Genomic DNA, 22,908 nt, shown 5'->3' on the forward strand with positions numbered 1-22,908 from the left:
TGTTCATTAAATACTGGTCATAAAAAGCTATACTGAGGTGCAATACACTAGATGAGGTCTCTGCCCACGAAGGTATATAGCACGCGCGCGTGCACACACACACACACACACACACACACACAAACTGAGCATAGGTTTTCACTTCAGACTTAATCTGGGCTCTTACTTGGTGTTATCTTGGGCTACAACTTTGTCACAGAGGTCATGGTGGTCAGAGAAATCATAAATTTGAGCAACATTCATGAAATCTTGGCAGTGGCTGTAAAAACACATTTGATTAGGCCCCCAAGCCAAGTGGCGTTGTGATCCTGTGTGCCAGGTCGCAATGTCCGGGGTGGGGAGCCCGGTCCAGCTCCTGGGACAGGAGCGGTCATTATGGGGTGAGTGTGGTACAGGCTTGCTCTCCAGTCCCCTGGCAAACCCAATCCCAGACCTCGCCTTTTGTGTCTGTAGATGTAGTGGAAACTACATTATTTGGTGACCTTTCCATGACTGATCCTTTTCTTCCTGCACCTGTGCTATGAAATTAATTAAAAATGTCCCTGCTAAAATCAGAGCCTTATTTATCCCCAACTGTTATGGACTAGGATGTAAGCGGTCTGGCCTAGTAGTTAGAGCAGGAGTCTGGTCTAGTGGGCAGTGCAGGCAGCCAGGTTGGGGAATAAAGCCAAGGCTCAGCACCAGAGTCAACTGCCAGTTACCAGAGCCAGGGGTCAAACCAGATCAGAATCAGGAATCAAAGCGGAGGGTCAGAGCCAAGGTCAGATGCCAAATGCCAGAGACAAAGGTCAAGCCAGACTCAGGGACAGAAATCAGAGGCCAAGGTTGGAGCCAGGACTGCTCGCTGAAGACTGGAGTCGAGGCATAAGGGCAGGAAGAGAGGCAAGGATTAAGCATGGTGCAGAAGCACGGTGGAAACAGGAGTGAAGATGGGGTAAGGCAGGAGCCAGAAGCAGACCAGGAACAGGCTGGGTGCAAGAGGCAGACACAAGCATGGTCCAATGGAGCACAGCAGGAAACCACCTTGTTACTCAAACTTCCTATTCCTCCTCCTGGCTTAAATAGCGTAGTTGGACCAATCGGTGGAGCTGGGTGATCCTCCAATCACAGCCCCTGTGGGTGGTGGCTTGGCTGGGGTATAGCTCTAGTAGCTTCTCAGCCCACCTGGTTCCAGTAGCCATTAGATGGAGGCTAGGATGTGGCAGCTGTCTGGGGATTCTCTTGAACCCAGGCCATCACACTGGGGAGAGGGATAGCTCAGTGGTTTAAGCATTGGCCTGCTAAACCCAGGGTTATGAGTTCAATCCTTGAGGGAGCCATTTAGGGATCTGGGACAAAAATCTGTCTGGGGATTGGTCCTGCTTTGAGCAGGGGGTTGGACTAGATGACCTCCTGAGGTCCCTTCCAACCCTGACGTTCTATGAAGTAACTCCTCCTCCTGCCTGCACACAAAGCCTTCCTATCCAAGTTTGGTGGTGCTTTACACCCAGGGTAGCTGGCTTATCTGGGGCTGTGGGCTAAAACCCAAGTGATGCTTTCACTTGGGCGGATAACCTGCCCACTTTGCAGTGAGGACAGGGGTCTGGGCTAAACCACCAAGCACTGATAGTCCTCCAGTGCCTTCCCACAATTCTCCCATGTGCCCAAAAGGACAGACATGTTCTCCCACAATTCACAGGGAAAGAATCATAAAGCAACTGTTGCACAAAGGACCATAGGCCCCCAGAAGCCCTAGTGACACACAGGGGAGAGTGCAGCACTAGTGAAGACACAATAACTTGAATGGGGCTGTGCAGTGGGCCTGCTCACTACCAGGCTGGGCTATCCCCAGAGGCCAATCATGCACAATCACTCTGCAATGAAGGCACACCCTTCAACAGAGAAATCCTCCTAGCTAGCTAGCTTCTGGAGAGAATACTCACTCAGGCCCATACGCTGACTGGCCCAGCTGAGAGCCTGCACTATGGGCTGGGGAACAGTGCCAGGAGTATCCCTTGCTTCTTATGCATAACGTCCAGGTACAATTACAGTCTGTGCTCAGGAGATCACAGGGACTGCTCCCTCTGCACTCCCACATGGAGGCAGGGCACTGGGTGGGGAAGTGCTCTACCCTACACGCTCCCATCCTTTGGAGCTCCATGAGGCATCCTTCCTTCATGATGTAAAATGCTTCCCAGTCCTCTTCTAAGGCACTCCAGCTCTGTACCACCCACAAAAGCACCGCTGTGCTTTAAAAAGCACAATCAATGTTTAGATCCCCTTTCTGGGGCACCTGTAAGGCCAAGATGGCATTTTCAAAATTCACTGTTGCTGGTTGTTAATCCATAATGTTACAGCACATTCCACCAATGCTCCAGGATTGCATGGACACCAGGTTACATGTAGGTGCAATTCAAAGCCCAGATGATTGCACTAACAAGCCCTAGATACACATGATGGGGCAGAACAGTCCCAGAATAGGGCCCTCCACTCTTAGGTTCTCCCTTTGGTGCAGTGGAGTCCAAGGCTGGGATTTTCAAATGCACCTGAGTAGTTTGGGAGCACAAGTTCCCTTGACTTTCATGGATATGTGTTTTCATGAGTGATTTAGGCACTTCTGAAAACCGCAATCCAACTCTGGTGAGCTTCCTGGTAATTTAAATATTTCAATTCAAATCAATCAAAGAAACCATTTCCCAGTTTATATTTCTCCTTTTTGACATGGTTGCTAACCCGAAGTTTCCATAATGGCATTTCTAAAGAGCCACACAATGGATATAAGATTGTAGGAACAAATACTTGCCATTCACGTGGCTAACACACCAGTCTCACTCATTCTCTCTCCCATCCCCATTGTCCCAGCACAGGCACATTACATTCCAGCTCATTTTGCAATGTGCATTTTTGATCTGGCAAGCACAAGGCATTTGACAGACCTGATCTCTTGGACAAACGGCAAAAAACTTCTCAGCAACATGCAACTCCTCACGTACTGGAGTGAAAAAAACCACTTTAATGATGTTAAACCATATCAAGCATTGGATATGCAAGCACTTTGCGATACCTCCCTTCTCTATCCCTTTGGGAGGACAAAAGCTGACATAGTTTGTAGGACTGAGTCCAAAACAACCCCAATGAGGTTAGAAGGATTAAGCTAGAGTTTCATTAGCTGTGAAACGTGTGTGCATAGACAGACCTGGCTGCATTTAAAAAGTGGTTCTGAGGCCATTCAAAAGGATGCTGCTTCTATTCATTGGACTATTGAGACCACCTTTAAATCAAGAGCGGACTATCTTTTAACGTATTTTCCCTTATTCTTGTGCTTAAGCCAAATACACGGAAACTTTAAAAAATGACTTTTCTTTAAAAAGCAAAAGAGATTTTGTATTGAGCCAGACAAATCAGACTGGAGATTTCTGGTCCAATTAATAATAAGCAGAGTCCCCTAGAAGAAGAAAACTGGCCCAAGATTTTGTTTAAAGAAAAAAACAAATGTTGATATTTAACCATTTACCGGTTGCCTTTGTTAGCTAAGGAGAAAAATCTATCACCTGAAAGGGCAGGAGGCTGGGTTAATTTTCAGGCTCACTCCTTTTTGTATTTGCAAAAAGCAGGGCTCTGAACAAGTGCCCTCTAGACAACACTAAAGTTTGGCATTGATTTCCCTTCCCTGCCTGCTATCACCTACCCCACCAATTCACCCATCCTTCTCCTGCCAGCTCTTCCTTCAAAAGGACACCATTTGCAGCCTGGTGTGCAGCATCCACAAAGGGCCAGATCCTGAGCAGTATTAAACACCTTCTGGCTCCCACCAATTTCAGTGGCAGTTGAAGGTGCCCAGAACTACTCAAGATCTGGGTCTAAATTTTCAAGAGCATCCACCAGTTTTAACACTCTAGGCCAGGGGTTCTCAAACTGGGGGTCGAGACCCCTCAGGGGGTCGTGAGGTTATTACATGTGGGGGTCGTGAGCTCTCAACCTCCACCCCAAACCCCGCTTTGCCGCCAGCATTTATAATGGTGTTAAATATATAAAAAAGTGTTTTTAATTTATAAGGGGGGGAGGTCGCACTCAGAGACTTGCTGTGTGAAAGGGGTCCCCAGTAAAAAAATGTTGAGAGCCACTGCTCTAGGCCCAATATTCGGAAGCGGAACCCCCACAGCTTCAGTGCAAATCAATGGGAACTGCAGGCATTCAGCACCTTTGAGGAGTAGGTCCCAGATGTCTCAAATTGGGCACCAAAATTAGACATGCACACTATTTGTTGCAAGAAAATGGATGGTAACTGGAAAGGGAAAGACGCCCCCTATGGATTGTAAGTTTTTCTTAATTTTCTTAAAATTCCTATTAACTAGAATCTTTGCTGGTGGTTTGGCTCACCATTTACTGGATAGAGAAGACATCTGGGAAAGGTGCAACTCTTGTAGCTACCTACCAGATCTGGCTTTAGTAGCCACGTGCTTCCCAATTATTCCGGGAATGAAACTAAAGCGTCTCTTTTTAATATATGACTTGTGGTATGGACAGGCAGGGCTAGACCCAAGGTTTGAGGAAGGAAGCCATCAAATACTCCCCAAAGTAGAGGAAGGTCAGGGGAAGTTTAAGCATTGCATATATATATTTAATATGTTTATTTTGGCACTAACCTTTGACTAAGTTAATGGTGGCAAGGGCATGTGTGGAGCAGAAGAGGAGACTTTCAGGGTGGGGAATGCATAGGAGAGAGAGGGAGTGGAAAAACAAATTGCGGCAGGGCTGCCAATACATTGGGTGGAATTACTAGGAATCAGGGAGGATATGTGAAACCTGCACAAGGCCAGCCAACCAAGTGTATGTAACCAGTTCTGAGGAAACCAGCATTTCACACAGCCATAAGCAACTACATCATAAAAGTGCTGAAATATGCAGCCAGTCATTCTTCGGTAGTTAATTTCCATCATGAAATGCAGAACACACTGCTCCGTTTATGATCATAAAAACATCCAACCAGGCTTTAGTTTATTTCTACCCAGCTAAAACTTTGAACAAAAACTTGGAGCTCTATTTGTGGTCCCTCCCTCCCCCCCCACCTTTAAAAAAAAAAATCTATATCCACAAGACAGAAGGTGTCCTTACGAAAGACAGGGATACAGGGTCTGATCCCAAGTCAAGTGATGTCAACAGGAGCTTTTCCATTGGTTTCAATGGGGTTTGCATCAGGCCCATAACTCCATGAGTAAATAACATTAATAATAATAATATAATAATATATGGAGATCTACCTATCTCATAGAACTGGAAGGGACCCCGAAAGGTCATTGAGTCCAGCCCCCTGCCTTCACTAGCAGGACCAAGTACTGATTTTTGCTGCAGATCCCTAAGTGGCCCCCTCAAGGATTGAGCTCACAACCCTGGGTTTAGCAGGCCAATGCTCAAACCACTGAGTTATACCTCCCCTCCCTTTTTCTTTTTTTTCTTCTAGCAGAACCAAGTACTGTCCTATTTAGGCACCCAAATAAAAGAGGTCTGATTTTCAGATGCAGTGGGCACTCTGAGCGCCCGTGAACACGTGTCGAAAAACAGGCCGTTTTATTATTGTAATGTAGGATTTTTAGAAGCACCTATATGATTTAGGAGCACAAATCCCAGTGGCTCTCAATGGGACTTGTGCTCCTAAGTCACTTAGGCACTTCTGAAAATATTGCCCTAAAAGTTAGATGCCTAGAGTGGGATTTTCAGATTATGTGCCAAATGTATAGGCATGAATTGGAGGAGGAATGGAAAGCAATGAGTTGGGGGGTTGTTTCTAAGTGATTTGCACTTTGTACTGCTCAAGTGAAAATTTCCAAAGGATATTTTATAACCAAGCTAATCACTTATTTTCTGCAGCTCACTTCATCGGACGTAGGATTCACAAACTTCTTAGGCATTGACAATATTTGTACTTTTAAAATTAAACACAGCAGGATGCCAAAAAGCTGCAAGTGGAAAATGTAATTACAGAAGACTGGTTAATATTCCTGTCTAGCCAGTTTAGCCTCAATATAAAAGCTCTTCGTGCCTGGCTTTTTCATTTCCTAAGACATTTAGCCCATCAGTGTTGATTTTTACCATTATATCTTTCAAAAAGGAGCCAAATGTTGGTACGGTTATTAGTCTGTATTAATTGTACAAATCTTTCCCACTCTAGGATCTAAAAAAAAAAAAAAAAGAGAGACATGCCAAAAGATCAGGGATACAGAGCTTCTCAGACAGCTAACTCAGAAAAGCAGCAGTGTACTAAGTATTGAATACACTCAAATATTTAGACAATTTAGATATTCAAAAAGACTAGCATTGCCTCCAAATTTGGGTGTCCAACTTGAGACACCTTAAAAAGGGGTCTGATTTTCAGAAATGCCCTTCAGGAAAATTCAGACCCTTTAAAGGTGTTTCAAGTTGGGCACCCAAAAATCAAGGCACCTAAAATCTCGTGTCACTTTTGAAAATCTTGCCCATGTAACTGGGACAATGTTAAGGGAAACATGGGAATTGCAGGAACCAGATGCCAAGCAAAACGCCCGCATAAGACATGAAGATACCCATACCGACTGCCAAAGTGACTGCTGATATTGTCTGTATTGTGTCCCTTCACTGTGAGCAGTGGAGGTTCCCTGGAAATCCCAGCCACATAGTGGAAACTTGGCCACTTACATCACAATTTAAGATGGTGCAATGTGTATTGACTTCACTGGCTGACCTGGTCTCCTGGCTGGTGTGGAAGGGGTTGTCAGTGCCATGCCTCTTCCGTCCCACCTCCAGAAGCAGCCAGTAGTTCCCCTCCTCTTACTCAGGAGGATCTGCAAAGAGCTATCCTTTCCATATGGGGGCGGGGAATAAATATTATCATGTTTTAAACAATCATAACAAACCCCACCTGGGGTCACCAGTGGGAAGTGAAACTGAGGCCATAAGCACCAAAAACACACACCTCCACTGCTTGAACTAAAGGAAAAAACTCCTTTACCTGTTAGCAATAGTATGCTCTTATGTAAACAAATCTATGTAAACAAATTCCTAGAGAAATGTAACACAATTACCTAACATGCTACATACTCTCCACATCAGAAGTTTGTTCCAAACCTCAGAGATCCCACAGCAAGTGTCATTACCACTAAGTTGACACACTAGTGCCCTGTGGAGGCAGGGATGTAGTGATATTCAGAGGAAATCAGGGTTACAGAATTAAAAACAACAATAAAGTATTAGAAAGGAACCGGTCTCATGAGTATTGCAAGCAATGGGTCTCCGGACTATTTGCTAAAACTGGAGAAAACACATAGCCTGGGTTATTACAGCTGTTGCATCTCTAAGTAGGGTTACCATACGTCCAGATTTCCCGGGACATGTCCGGTTTTTTGGTACTCAAATCCCCGTCTGAGGGGAATTGCCAAAAAGTCAAACATGTCCGGGGAAATAGGGAGGCAGCATAAGCCAGGGTCCGCCCGGCCCCAGCACGACCCACAGGGTCCGCAGCGCAGCCCAGCCACATTGTAGCAAGCTCGGGCGGGGGAAGAGGGGGGCGTAGCCACAGAAGGTGGCGAAGGGGCCGCTGCTGCCCCCGGAGGCTGGGCGGACCGCGCGCCCCCAACAGGACCACGGGGAGGCCGGGCCCAGCCAGCAGCTCGGGCTTCCCTCGCGGGCAGGGACTCCCCGGCCACTGGGGGACCCTTCCTGCGGCCCCGTCACCCCGCGCGGCAGGAAGGAGGGTGCGGGGCGGGGAGTGCGGCATGTGCCGGGGCTGCAGGGACCCGTGCTGCCCCGGTCGCCGCTGAGCGTCTGAAGCCCCCGCCAGGCAGAGGCTGCCGGGGGAGCGGGGCAGGCCGGGGGGGTGCAGAGGCTGCAGGGCAAGGAGGAGCAAGGCAGGCAGGGGCATAGAGGCAGCAGGGGGCGCAGGGGCAGGGCAGACGGGGGGCGCAGAGGCTGCAGGGCAAGTGGGGAGCTGGGGGCACAGAGGCTGCAGGGGTGGGGGGTGCAGGGGCTGCAGGGCGAGGAGGAGCAGGGCAGGCAGGGGCATAGAGGCTGCAGGCGCAGAGGCTGCAGGGGTGGGGAGTGCAGGGGCTGCAGGGCAAGTGGGGATCAGGGAAGCACTTAGCAACTCCCAACCAAGATCAGAGCGGGAGGGAGGAGGGGGAATGTGGGGTGCTCAGAGGAGGGGGCAGAGTTGGGGCAAGGACTTTGGGGAAGGGGTTGGAATGGGGGCGGGGAAGGGGTGGGGCGGGGCCAGGGGCGGGGCCCCATGGAGTGTCCTCTTTTTTAAATGTTTGAATATGGTAATCCTACTAACATTCTGTCTATTCTTCAGCCACTAGGTGTGACTGCAGCTCAAATAGACATATGCAACCTAGCTTGAATCTAGCTAACTCAGGTACCAGAGCAGTGAAACTGCAGTAACATATTTCATTGTTGGCTCCACAAGCCTGCCCAGAACCGTGGGTAATTACTGGGACTAGTCTGCGATGAAACCCGGGTATGTCTACTTATGCTGCAATCAGGCCTTGTTATTGCAGCATAGACATGCCCCTAGATTTCAAGTTCCTTGGAGCAGTTGTTGTGTCTCCCTCTATATTTTGTACAGTGTTGAAAGTGTTGTTGGAGCACAGCAAATAATACACTATTGATATAATTAATACACTACATTGTTCAGAACTTTAAGCATCAAAAGCACAGGATTTTAACAGCTTGAGTTAAAGGAGTTATGCCATTAGCTAATAACACTAATTGGCTGTTACCCTCAATGTAGGCCAGCCATTATAAGAAGATATGATTCACCCACACTCAGCAGGTGTGTTACGCACAGTTATATATTGTTGGCACTTTAAAGAATTTCATCAGTTCACTCAAGCATACAGAATGCAGATTTCTTCCAAGGTACTCAATAAGGGCACCCATAGAACTGACAATGGAATCAACTCTTACAGCTCTAAATTCACATCTGCAAGAACTCACATTCTTTATCCCTTTGAACTATGCAAGATACTAATGGTTGTTTTCCATAAAGATCTATAAAATAATAATAAAAAAACAACCTCCCCTTTCCACTGTATATTTGTTATGTGCTCTCTGCAAAAGTTAATGGTGATTTCCAAAAAATCACCACACGCTGGAGGTCTTTTTTCTATTGCAAGAATAAAGTTGAGGAAAGCTCCTAGACCTCCTTTTTGTTGTGCTTTAAAACACAAGCAGCATAAGCAACTAGTGGCTCACCTTGCACACAGAAGCCTGCAGGATTGCATCAAAGCCACCTTCTGGAGCATCTCTGTTCCGGGAAACCTTCTGTTTCTGAACTTCTTCATTGAAACGGTCCACTTTATCCGTGAGGGACAAGAGATGGCGGAATCCAAAGGATGGGACACAGTGTGGAAATAACTTGTAACTGGAAGCAGAAATGGAGAAATAGAAATGAAAGGGGTGTGCTTAAGTGGCCTGAGGACAGAATGAGGAGCCAGGAATTGCAGAGTTCTGTTCCCAAGTCTAACACAAGTAAATCCCTCTGGACAAGTCACTCAAACCCAAGCATTCCAATGCAGCTTCTCAATTTGATAGCCTCCAATTCTGGATGCTCAACTAGAAACACTTCCCAAAGAGCCTGATTTTCTGAGGTGCCAAGCACCTACAGTTCCGAGCAGGAATTGTGGTTGCTCAGCACTCCTGGAAAAAGTTGAGGCACGCAAAGTCAGAGGCCACTTTTGAAAACATGGGCTTAGCAGTTAAGTTTTGGCTCCTGCATAATAGGGCTAGGATTGCTTTATCACTTAGGACTGTTTGAATCCACAGCACATTAGCTGCTGCATCATGTAAGTGATATTAGAAAGACAAAACAAAGCCTTAAATGGCTATATTACAAGCAACGAACCAGAGCTCTGAGCATGATAAACCAGACGGCTCAGGGCTCTGGATCAGCTGATGTCACAGATTAGCATGATGTCTAGGAAACACTGTGGACTCTTGGTTGAGAACTTCCACCCTGGTGTCTTACATGCTTACAGTACGTGACATTCGTGACACCTAAGCAGTTTTCCAAATTGATAAGCGTCCTTATTAGTGACATTGCACTTAAAGCACCACACAGATATGAACTAATTCATCCCTACAGCACCAATGTGAGGCAGGTGAGTAACTATTATCTCGGTTTTCCAGTCCCAGGGTGAGTCAGTGGCAGAGTTGGGATTAGAATGCCCTTCAGCCCCTGTGCCAATTCTACCATGTCTTTCTGCTCTTGGCTCCAGCACCAGGCTCTGATTGGAGTTAATGTCTTCAGCCCAATTGATTGTGTCTCACAAACACATCACATGTGTGTAAGCACTGCAGTTTTAGCTCTCAACCTCTTTTGCTGGGGTTGGAGATTTTCACAGTTTAACAACTTCAAACCCAATTAGCTAACATTCTGCAGGCTAAACAGAGTCTTTCTTTTAGTGCTAGGTTAATGAAGTGGAAAAAAACAGTGAATGCATGGGGGGGCTTGGGAAGGGAGGAAAAAAAAACAATGAATTTAAAGTAAGTGAGGCTAGAGAGTAAGACTTTTGCTGATTCATTATTAACTTGTAAAATAACCCAGGAGAACAATTAAAGACCTTTGATGACAGCTTTATATTCAGGGCACCATTTGGCTTAACATAGCTTAAAAGATTCTTTTAAGAGGCCGAAGATTCTATTTAACACAACCCACTGAGAATTCAGATTCCTTACTTGCCAGTCATGTACGCAGGTATACAACATTCAGTCTCTAGGGACCAAGCATAAGCTCGTTTAATTGAACTTCAGGTATTTTTCACACTGCGATGTACATATCCATATAGTAGTGCGCTTTATAGTAGTGACTGTATTGTGTGCAATGATATCATCTACCTTGGGTACGCTACATACAGAAGGGAACAAATCATCCAGTGCGGTTTCTAGCTACGCTAGGGTTAAAAAAAAAAGAACTAGATAAATTCATGGAGGATAAGTCCATCAATAGAGGGTCCTGTGGCACTAACAGAAGTATTGGGTGCATAAGCTTTCGTGGGTAAGAACCTCACTTCTTCAGATGCCCACGAAAGCTTATGCTCCCAATACTTCTGTTAGTCTTAAAGGTGCCACAGGACCCTCTGTTGCTTTTTACAGATTCAGACTAACACGGCTACCCCTCTGATACTTGAGGTCCATCAATGGCTATTAGCCAGGATGGTGTCCATAGCTTCTGTTTGCCAGAAGCTGGGAATGGGTGACAGGAGATGATCACTTGATGATTACCTGTTCTGTTCATTCCCTCTGGGGCACCTGGCATTGGTGACTGTCAGAAGACAGGATACTGGGCTAGATGGACCTTTGGTCTGATCCAGTATGGCCATTCTTATGTTCCTATGTACATATTTGCCTTCTGATTTAAAATGCATGATGGAGCACAGGAAGGATGAAGACAAGAAAGAGGATATAAACAACAGCTCAGAGGGGCCTGCTACCTGTGGAGGGGATGGCATGGTGTGATCGCTTATGATCAAGCCTTTGCTCAGGGTTCCTATTCACTTATAGGGGCAACTCACGGTGTTTGTGCTCTTCAAAGCCCTGACTTGTCTGTGGCTCAGCAAGAGGTTCCTATTGCTGGCTCTGAGTAAAATGCCTCGGGGGCTGGAAGTCAGGTTCGATCAGCTGAGGACCCTCTCACCTTTGAGATCTGCTCGTCTTGGCACTTCACCAGAGCCCCTGGCTATCAGGGCAGGGAATAGATGCTGATTTAGCACTGGGTGTGTTAGTTTCCCCCCAACCCACAGGTTTGTGAATATCGTAAATTTCCATTTGTTGACATGAACCTGACTGATCCAGTGATACGGGCTCTGGACAGCAGCAAAATAAGAAACAGACCATGGAAATAGAAATAAATAGCATATACTCATCATCACAGCATGCTCCTCTAACCTTTAAATTGTACATGTCAGGAAATTGTACATGCCAGCTGCATAAAGATGAGAGTTTCCTAGGTCCTGTTTTTTTAATATCATCCCTGTGACAATTCAAATCTTCAGGTGAGTGATGCTGGATTTTTGTTCATATTCTTAGAGGCCAAATCCTGGATCTTGGGATGTAACTCAGAAGAAGGCACACATTAACACTGCAAAAGCACCAAAGCCTGCTTACTTACTGACTTACACACACGATCAGAGTTTGGGGGGATTCGGAGCTCATACCCAGCTCAGCACAGTAAGCGCTGAAAGAAACGGGCCACCCCACATCAGCTGCAATCTCTAAATCCTGCTCCAGAAACCACCTGCAACTCAGTATCCAGAGAGCCTGCAGAGTGGGAACTCTACTGCTCTTGGGAAGCTAGGAATGGGGCAAAACAGTTGTGCTCCCAGGGTTTCACTCCTGGCTGCAGTTTTTTGGGTGCAGGCAGGCAGAGAGCTCGGGAGTTTTTACATGTGTCTAAAAACAACCAACCAAAAAGACCTAACTCCCTAACAAGCAAACGACCTCTGCTCTGCAAAGCAAACATGGCAATGCAATCCACTTCTACGGCAGCAATCAGGGTACAATGGCGATCCAGAGGAAAACAAATTAATAGACAGAGGAGAAAGAACAACCCCGAAGCAGGCATTCCAGCCAAACCACTCATTTCTCAATTCCTCTTAAATCTCTTCCCAACCCCACAGCTGCTTAGGACACCTCATAAAGGCGAAGACCTGGCTAAACCCAAAAGGCATCTGTGTGTGGAGAATGTTATGATATAAAGATACTCCGATCTAACAGGAACGCGCGCACAATAGGAAAGAAGACGGCAACAGCTTTAGACTGATTTAATTAAAGCACTGCAACAATTTCCAACTTCTCACTGAACACTTAGTTCCCCTTCCTCTTATTCCCCCTTCACCCTCCCAATGTATTTTTCATTTGCACTGCATTTCACTGGATACAATTAATTTAATCGCATCTTATCTGTACCTCAACCAGATCTTGCAGATCTGATTTAAATCCCTTCCCCAGCCTGCCAGAAATGTGAGACAATGGCAGAGAAGATGACGGAGCATGTACGCTCGAGGCAGTGCTCAAATTGCAGGGGGAAAGTAGAAAGCACTGAGTATCCCATATCATCGTGGCAATAAGCCATCCCTATACCCTGGTGCCTTGTCGACTGCAGCAGGTGAGCACAGCATTCAGAAGAATGGGCTTTGACCGAACGACACAGGACAGCCTTCAGAGTGAAAATATTCATCCCCAGAGCCAAGCATTCATCCTTAGCCAGCATGGTTTTCGCTGCATCAGCATGCCAAAGTTGGCAACACAGGATACTTTACTTTCAGCTAAATTGAATTAAGGCCACTTTAATTCTGAATAAGTGCCTCCACACAGGGCTTTAATGCGGTTTAACTAAACCACGTTAAATTCACATCTTTAGTTAATTTGGATTAATTTTCCAAAGTGTCTCCCTACAGACAAATCTTAAATCTGGTCTAAGGATATTGATGTCAATGGAGTTACACCAACATTAAATGGGCATGAGAACCAACCTGTCATGGGGTGTATATACCCTATTCTGGCCTGGCAACCCAGGAGCTAATGCAGGAACTGCCAGCCAACCCTGATTGGCAGCCTCACAGCAGCTGGGAGAATAAAAGATCTGGCGTGCAGAGAGGTGGGGTGGCTGCCAGAGGAGCAAGCAGGCTGAAGAAGGAAATTCCAGCCTTTAGGCTGCTGAAAAGCTGCCCAGAGAAGGGACAATCACCTCTACAGGCTGGAAAAGCGCTACTGAAACCAAGGGAGGTAGGAAGGAGCTCAGGGCACAGTGCGACGAGTTGCTGAGGCCTGATTCTGCCCGCATAGTTTAAGGACCCTGAGCTGGAACCCAGTGGAATTGGCAGGCTAGGTCCCCAACCGATCCTTGGGAGACATAAGAACAGAAGGGGTTTCCAACTGATCCCACCAATTATAAGGGGGAAACCCACAAACCCCAGCAGGCCTGAGGCTAACACCCTCCATTGACCAAATGGGACTACCACAGAGACTTAGGCAAGAGGAGATGACTGACTGTCCCTCCAGATTGAGTGAACTCTGGTGCAGTGCTCCATCTGGACAAAGGGGGCGCAGTTGCATCGGCACACCCACTCACACAAGCCCATTCAACATGCCTTCAATGACCATCTGACATTACTCCCCCCCGAAAGTTTCATTGTTAGAGGCCAGCCAAAACAGCTCGCCTCATCTTTGAATTGAGGATTGCTGTTCACATTCGAACCCACGGTTCTGAAGCCAGACCTATAATTTTGGTTCCAAATCAAACCAAAAATAGATGGCGACTGTTTTTCAGTTAAGAGTTGAATGGTGCCAAAATCTCACAAGAAATGTTATTCTTTTATGGTCTTTGGCCTAAGATGGCAGAAGCTCATAAGAACAGTTCACCCGCTTTGAGTCAACTCCTGGCCCTGAGTGAGATAATCCAGATGTGAACAGCACATCCTCAGACCATCACAATTAATTTGGAAGCTACACATATGAAAACATGTCTACTAATGTAAGGCATTAACCAACCACAAGTTTCCCCAGACGTTGCTGACTCCAGGAACATTTTCATGGTCAAAGGGTCAAGAGTTGCTGTGGGTGGGATTTTCAGAAGTGCTCTGAATTGATCTAACACTACTCCCACTGAAGTAAACAGGAGTTTTATCATTGACTTTAATGGGAGAGTGTTAGTTTAATGCTGAGCACTTTTGAAAATCTCTCCCCACATGTCTAAAGCAGGAGCTTCTGGCTTCTTTCACAACAGCACAACACCACATGTAGCTGGTGCCCCCAAAACAAATGGGGTGGGAGGTTGATGGACAGGGAGCGTTCACATGTCCAGCAAATAAACAAAATTCCTGTGAGAGAATTCACTAACATGCCCCTCCTTTTCTGCCAAGCCAGACTCTAAGGGCCTGATTCTCCTCTCACTTAGACCAGTCTCCCTCTGGTATAATTCTACAGATTTACTCCTAATTTGCACTGGTGTAGATGGAGAGGTATCAGGCCCAGAGTCTCTAGGCAGAGCACACCAGAGTGAGGAAGCCTCTGAAATGACTGCAGAGCTAACAACTGAGCTGTATGGATGAGCAATAGCTTCTGGAATCCATCCATGCTCTCTCCACCCGCTCCATACCCAGCATCATTAAAGAATGAAAAAAAAATAGCAACAGTTTCTAGCCTATTATCTTCAAAATACTTCAGAAGCATATGTTAGTCCTCCTAAGACCAGTACTCCAAATACCCCAGTAAGGTAGGCAAGTATTAATGTGGTCTCCATTTTAAAAATAAGAAAGCTGAGGCAAAGAAGCTTAAGTGATTTGTTCAGGGCCACAGAGTGAGTCAGTGTCAGGGCCGGATTAGAATTCAGAAGTTCCTGCCTCCTGGTCCTTTGCTCCAACCACACCTATGTCTGCTCCTTCACCCAAGCATCCAGCTGCACCAAGGATTCTGTTATAAAGTGGGGGTTTTGCACATCTTGATGTTCTGTGGCTCCTGAGCCGTAAAAAGCTGTCCTGCTTTGTATAGCACTAGAGCATCACAACAGTGTGGCTGTGGGTGCTCAGCACCTCTGAAAATCTGGACATAACTGTGTGTAATCCAGCTGACTCTAAAACAGCAACAACAAATCAAAGCTTTCAATAATGGTCCAGGAGAACACCACTGAACCTGCAGTGAGAATTACATAGGTGGGCAACGCACAGAGTATTTTAGGGTGGAATTACATAGGGCTTGAGACAAAAACGCTCATCAAAGCCAATGGAAAGACTCCTTATATTGTATTTTTCCATAATTGGAGATGTGCCTGAAGGAACGACAGAGCTTAACCACCATGAGGTTGGAGAGGAAGAGGGTGAGTTAAAATCCATATTGGAATTTTGCTGATTGGACCGAGTGCTATCCCTGAATATAAATGCATTGTAAAGAAAAACAATGAGCTGTGTTTGCTTGCTCAGTTCGTAAACAATGCTCAGTATTGTAACCCAAATGGAAAGAAAGGGTGTTATGGAACCATTGTCAAAGGAAAGACAGCAAGAAAACGGCAGCTAGCAACTGATGCATGCTGGTTGAGCAGTTGCCTGCAGTAGTCCCATAATCACCCATAGTAGACACATCATTTCATCCAGCATGATCACTAACATAGTGCATGCAGCTAGCCAGAGAGCTGGGGCAGGGTGTTATCCATCTTGCAAATGTGAAAGATCACGCAAGTCACCATAAAAAAGGATGCTGCCAACAATGAAGAAAACTGCCTGGCATCCCAACTCTACATGACATATGCCAGCCTAATAATAATAATAATAATAATAATACCAACTAGCTCTTATATAGCACTTTTCATCAGTAGAGCTCAAACTGAGGTATGTATTACTACCCCTGTTTTACAGATGGGGAAACTGAGGCACACAGAGGGGGAGTGACTTGCCCTAGGCACCCAGCAAACCAGTAGCAGAGCCAGGAATAGATCCAGGTCTCCCATGATATAGTCCAGTGCTCTATCCACTGGGAAACACTGCCTCCCCCAGCCTGCATCCTCCCTCCAAGCCCCCACTGAAGCATGCTTCACAACTGGTCAGTGGGGCTCCAGAGAACACTTACCCAATGCAGGGATTGTTTTGATATCGTGGAGCTGTGTAGGAGAAAGGAGAAATATTTTTGTCCACAAATGACCCAAACCCCAGCCGGAAATTGCTGGTGAGCTTCCTCATCTCCTCAGCCAGCTTGGTTCCCAGATTCCGAATGTTATCCAGGTCATCCTTCATGGATAGCGAGAGATCCATCAAGTAATACAAATCCACAGGATAGTCTTCTACCTGACGAACCTGCACTCGGAAGGAAGTCTTGTCACCTGCAGGAGCAGAAGATCAGGAGACAGTGAAAAGAATTGCATTCTAGAAAGAGTTCCCCACCACAACACACACCCTTTTGAATCTGGGTCCATATTTATTCTGCTTCTAATACCATCAACAGCAATAGACATAAGTATTCATGTTGAAAATATGAACTGTTCTGCAAAGTTTCCTGTTGCAACGTGAAATTCATATATGCAAAATCCAGACAGCACACTTTTCTTGCTGTAGCCCATTCCTACATATATACCATTCCTTCCCTAAACTGACCACAGAAATAGCTGGAGATGTGCAAGAAAGGGGAGAGGGAAAGGAGGCTAAACATGTCTTTTTGTAAATCCATTCCCATGTATGTAAACTGAGAAATGTTACTCTAGTCTGTATCTACATCTAGTTTTGGAGAGGAAGGTGAGGAGTCCTTCATTTTTAGTTTAGGTAGCACCTAAATATATGCAGCACTGTATATACTGTGTCAAACAAACAACAAAATGCTTATAATCTAGATACACACTTGGGTCCAAAATAATACAGAAAGAAAAGGAAGTAGCGTGGATCACAGAATACATCATGGAATAGAGCAGATTTTTAGAAGGCTGTCGAAAGAGGGACCTTGGCAAACCTTGCTTGGCGGTTGGTTCAAAATAGAATGGGCATAGTCAATGAAGGTACAAGGTGGGTATGGACAAAAGAGACAAACAGAATGGTCCAGAAAGAATCTTCGGTGGAGCAGAAGAAGTGAGAAGAGTGTGGGAGGAAAGGAGGGCAAGAGATGTGGACAAGGAGGAGAAAACAAGAAGTCTGGACTTTATGCAGAAGACGAGTCTATAAAGAGATTAAAGAAAGGAGGAGACCTTGCCAGTCTCTCGGATCATGAGAATGGGTCTTGTCAGCAGCATTTTGGATAGACTGGGAGTGGAGGAGAGATGAATTAGAGAGAAGATTGCTGTAAGTTATAAGAGAAACTTATTTACCTGTGGTAACTGGAAGTTCTTCAAGATGCGTGGCCCCTATCTGTATTCCACTGTGGGTGTGTGCATGCACTCCATGCACCCGAAGTTGTAGAATTCTTGCAAGTGGTGTCCGTTGGATCGTGCATGCACTTTTGCCCTCCTCAACGCTGAGGGCATAAAGGGCAGAGCACACCAACCACCTCCCCAGTTAAATCCAATAAAGATCCGAAGCAGAGGGAAAGGAGGGCAGGAAGTAGAATACAGACAGGGACCACACATCTCAAAGAGCCTCCAGTTGCCACAAGGTAAGTAACTTCCTCTTCTTCTTGGAGTGCTTGTCCCTGTGTGTATTCCACTGTGGATGACTGACAGGCAGTACTCAAGTTGGAGGAGGATGTAGACAGCAGAGTCATTTGGAGGACTTCTGTCCCAAAGAACGCATCAGTGGAGGAGTTAGGTTGTAGTGCAGAACGTCTCGCAAACGTGTGGCTGGAACTCCACTTGGTTGCCCTGCAAATGTCAAGTAAAGGTACTTCCTGAAGCAATCCCACTGAAGTTGCTTGAAGTTGCTTGAAGAACAGGAAGTTGCTTGAGTTCTTGTAGAATAAGCCCTCAATTCATGAGGGGGAGGAAGATGCAACAATTGGGTAACAGAGCAGGATACAGTCCAAGATCCATTTAGAGATCCTCTGGGAGACTACAGCTTGACTTCTGACTCATTCTGCTATAGTGAAATACAGCCTAGGTGATTTTCTGATTGCTTTTGTCCTTTGCAGGCAAGAGCACAACATACACTGAGGGAATGAAGTCTCCTCTCCTACTCAGATGAATGTGGTTTTGGAAAAAACACAGGTAAGTGGATTAGCTGGTTTATGTGAAACTCCAAAATTACTTTGGGGGTGAATTTCGGATGTAGTCGTAAAGAGACTTTGTCCTTATGGAATATGGTGTATGGAGGATCTGCCATCAGGGCTACCAGCTCATCAACCCTCCTGGCTGAAGTAATAGCCATAAGGAATGCAACTTTCATTGACAACTGAGACATGGAATATGTAGCTAATGGTTCAAAGTGAGGCTGAGTGAGTGCTGAAAGTACAAGGTTTAGGTCACACTGAGGAGTAGAAAGCAACAGAGGGTCCTGTGGCACTTTTGAGACTAACAGAAGTACTGGGAGCATAAGCTTTCGTGGGTAAGAACCTCACTTCTTCAGATGCAAGTAATGGAAATCTCCAGAGGCAGGTATATATCAGTGTGGAGATAATGAGGTTAGTTCAATCAGGGAGGGTGAGGTGCTCTGCTAGCAGTTGAGGTGTGAACACCAAGGGAGGAGAAACTGTTTCTGTAGTTGGATAGCCATTCACAGTCTTTGTTTAATCCTGATCTGATGGCGTCAAATTTGTAAATGAACTGGAGCTCAGCAGTTTCTCTTTGGAGTCTGGTCCTGAAGTTTTTTTGCTGTAAGATGGCTACCTTTACATCTGCTATTGTGTGGCCAGGGAGGTTGAAGTGTTCTCCTACAGGTTTTTGTATATTGCCATTCCTGATATCTGACTTGTGTCCATTTATCCTCTTGCGTAGTGACTGTCCAGTTTGGCCAATGTACATAGCAGAGGGGCATTGCTGGCATATGACGGCATATATAACATTGGTGGACGTGCAGGTGAATGAGCCGGTGATGTTGTAGCTGATCTGGTTAGGTCCAGTGATGGTGTTGCTCTTGTAGATATGTGGGCAGAGTTGGCATCGAGGTTTGTTGCATGGGTTGGTTCCTGAGTTAGAGTTGTTATGGTGCAGTGCGTGGTTGCTGGTGAGAATATGCTTAAGGTTGGCAGGTTGTCTGTGGGCGAGGACTGGCCTGCCTCCCAAGGTCTGTGAAAGTGAGGGATCATTGTCCAGGATGGGTTGTAGATCACTGATGATGCGTTGGAGAGGTTTAAGCTGAGGACTGTAGGTGATGGCCAGTGGAGTTCTGTTGGTTTCTCTTCTGGGCCTGTCTTGTAGCAGGAGGCTTCTGGGTACATGTCTGGCTCTGTTGATTTGTTTCTTTATTTCCTTGTGTGGGTATCGTAGTTTTGAGAATGCTTGGTGAAGATCTTGTAGGTGTTGGTCTCTGTCTGAGGGGTTGGAGCAGATGCGATTGTACCTCAGTGCTTGGCTGTAGACGATGGATCGTGTGGTGTGACCGGGGTGGAAGCTGAAGGCATGAAGGTAGGCGTAGCGGTCGGTGGGTTTTCGGTATAGGGTGGTGTTAATGTGGCCATTGCTTATTTGTACGGTGGTGTCCAGGAAGTGGACCTCCCGTGTAGATTGGTCCAGGCTGAGGTTGATGGTAGGGTGGAAGCTGTTGAAAGCATGGTGGAATTCTTCCAGGGTCTCCTTCCCATGGGTCCAGATGATGAAGATGTCATCAATATAGCGTAGGTAGAGAAGGGGCATGAGTGGACGAGAGCTGAGGAAGCGTTGTTCCAGGTCAGCCATAAAAATGTTGGCATATTGTGGGGCCATGCGGGTGCCCATAGCGGTGCCACTGGTCTGGAGGTATATATTGTCACCAAATTTGAAATAATTGTGCGTGAGGATAAAGTCACAGAGCTGAGCAATAAGTTGTGCTGTGTCATCATCAGGGATACTGTTCCTGACAGCTTGTATTCCATCTGTATGTGGGATGTTTGTGTAGAGAGTCTCTACATCCATGGTGGCTAGGATGGTGTTTTCTGGGAGGTCATCAATGCATTGTAGTTTTCTCAGGAAATCTGTGGTGTCATGGAGATAGCTGGGAGTGCTGGTGGCATAGGGTCTGAGTAGGGAGTCCACATATCCAGACAGTTCTTCAGTGAGAGTGCCAATGCCCGAGATGATGGGGCGTCCAGGATTTCCAGGTTTGTGGATCTTAGGTAGTAGATAGAATAACCCTGGTCGGGGCTCTAAGGGTATGTTGATTTGTTCCTGTGTTAGTGTAGGGAGTGTTCTGAGTAGATGGTGCAGTTTCTTAGTGTATTCCTCAGTGGGATCTGAGGAAAGCGGCCTGTAGAATTTGGTATTGGAGAGTTGTCTGGCAGCCTCCTTTTGGTAGTCAGACCTGTTCATGATGACAACAGCACCTCCTTTATCAGCCTCTTTGATGATAATGTCAGGGTGGTTTCTGAGGCTGTGGATGGCATTGTGTTCTGCACGACTTAGGTTATGAGGCAAGCGATGTTGTTTTTCCACAATTTCTGCCTGTGCACGTCGGCGGAAGCATTCTATGTATAGGTCCAGACTGTCATTTCGACCCTCAGGAGGAGTCCATGTGGAGTTCTTCTTCCTGTGTTGTTGGTGGGAGGGTATCTGTGTATCAGTGCGCTGTTCAGTGTTATCATGAAAGTATTCTTTGAGTTGGAGGCGCCGAAAGTAGGCTTCCAGATCACCACAGAACTGTATCATGTTCGTGGGGGTGCTGGGGCAAAAGGAGAGTCCCCGAGATAGGACAGACTCTTCTGCTGGATTGAGTGTGTAGCTGGATAAATTGACGATATTGCTGGGTGAGTTAGGGGTACCCCTGTTGTGGCCCCATGTGGCAGGTAGGATTTTAGACAGCTTACGGTCCTTTTTCCTTTGTAGAGAGGTGAAGTGTGTAATGTAGATCTCCTGTCTTATTTTAGTAAAGTCCATTTGTGTGGAGGGTTGGTCATTTATGAAAGTCTCCAGGTTGGAGAGCTCTTTCTTGATGTTTTTCTGTTTGCTGTATAGGATGCTGATCAGGTGGTTCCTCAGTTTCTTTGATAATGTATGGCATAATCTCTCACTGGGGTCTGTGCAGTATGTAGATAGCAATGGATTTTTCACCTTCAGTCCACTTGGTATGATGTCCATAACACGGCTACTCCTCTGATACTGAGGAGTAGGTTTCCTTACTGGCAAGAAGGTTCTGATTAGGCCCTTCAATAATCTGTTAATTAACAGCTTACTGAAAATTGAATTACCATCTGATGGTGGATGGAACACACTCATTACTGCCCAGTGGACTCGTATAGAACTGAGGGAAAGCCCAGCCATTTTGAGAGAAAGATGATAGTCCAAAATAAGGGGCATATCTGCTGACTCAGGAGATAAGTATTTCTGCTGTGCCCAAATGGAAAAATGCTTCTATTTCCTAGTAGAACCTTTTCTGCTATTCTTAAGGATGGTTTGGTACAGCTTCAGAGCAAGAACGTTCTGGTGTTGATGCCTATTCAAAAACCAAGTCATGAGATGAAGTGCTTTAGGGTTGGAATGCTTGATCCTGCTCTTCTTGTGAGTCAAGAGATTGGGAAAGGACTTGATACTGATTGGAAGGAGATTCAGGAACTAAAATTATCTGGGCCAAATAGGGGTGATGAAAATGACTCGTGCCCTATCCTGATGAATTTTCCCTATGACCTGAAGTAGGAGTGGTAAGAGAAGAAAGGCATAGCTCAGATGGTCGGACTGAGAGAGAAGGACAGCATCATCTTGGGAGTGTAATCCTAGAGATCCTCTGGAAAAGTGCATGTTGCATTTCTTGTTTGTTTGGGAGGCAAATAGATTCCAGTTGGGTTTCTACCATTGAGCGAAGATACTGTTCACTATGGAATTGCATTATTCCTACTTGTGCTTGGTGAAATGCCTGCTGAGGGTGTCCACCAACACATTCGGAGTACCTGGAAGGTAAGCTGCCAAGAGGGTGGGTGATTTGATTCTTGTCACACCATAGGAGGGCTTCTTGACTTTGAAAACAAATATAAAAATTTTGAGGACAGAAGGAAATGCTCAAAGACTTTGGGGTATCCATTACATACGGAACAAAAGGGAGCAGCACCCTTTGAGTTCTTGAAACATGGATTTTCTTGGCTTGGGAGTCAAGAGTAAATAGAAATTCACTATAGATGAGAAACCTCCTTAGACAAAGATTGTAACTTGCTGAAAATAAGTTTAAGTCACTAGGAAGCGTATTTTGTTTTGTTTTACTTGTAACCAGACCTGCCTGTTCTCGATTTATCACTTAAATATCTGTTCTTCTGTTAATAAACTTAGTCCTGTTTTATCACAAAATCATTTCAGTGCTGTGTATTAAACTGAAGGGTAAAAGAGGCCGTGAACTTGATAACTTCTATAAGGATCCAGTGAGCGGGACTGGACAC

At 45.9% G+C, this 22,908-nt stretch overlaps 1 protein-coding gene across 1 annotated transcript in view; it reads right to left on the reverse strand.

The window, feature by feature from the left end:
* ITGB5 (integrin subunit beta 5) overlaps positions 1–22,908 on the reverse strand; it is a 116,433-nt gene that overhangs the window by 61,613 nt on the left and 31,912 nt on the right. Inside the window, exons 4-5 of the mRNA XM_034785571.1 lie at positions 16,570–16,819; positions 9,205–9,373 (exon numbers count right to left, since the gene is read on the reverse strand). Coding sequence (XP_034641462.1) covers positions 9,205–9,373; positions 16,570–16,819 — 419 coding nt within the window. The remainder of the gene's footprint in view (positions 1–9,204; positions 9,374–16,569; positions 16,820–22,908) is intronic.

Source organism: Trachemys scripta, chromosome 11 (genome assembly GCF_013100865.1).
Source record: "Trachemys scripta elegans isolate TJP31775 chromosome 11, CAS_Tse_1.0, whole genome shotgun sequence".
Lineage (NCBI taxonomy): Eukaryota > Metazoa > Chordata > Testudines > Emydidae > Trachemys > Trachemys scripta.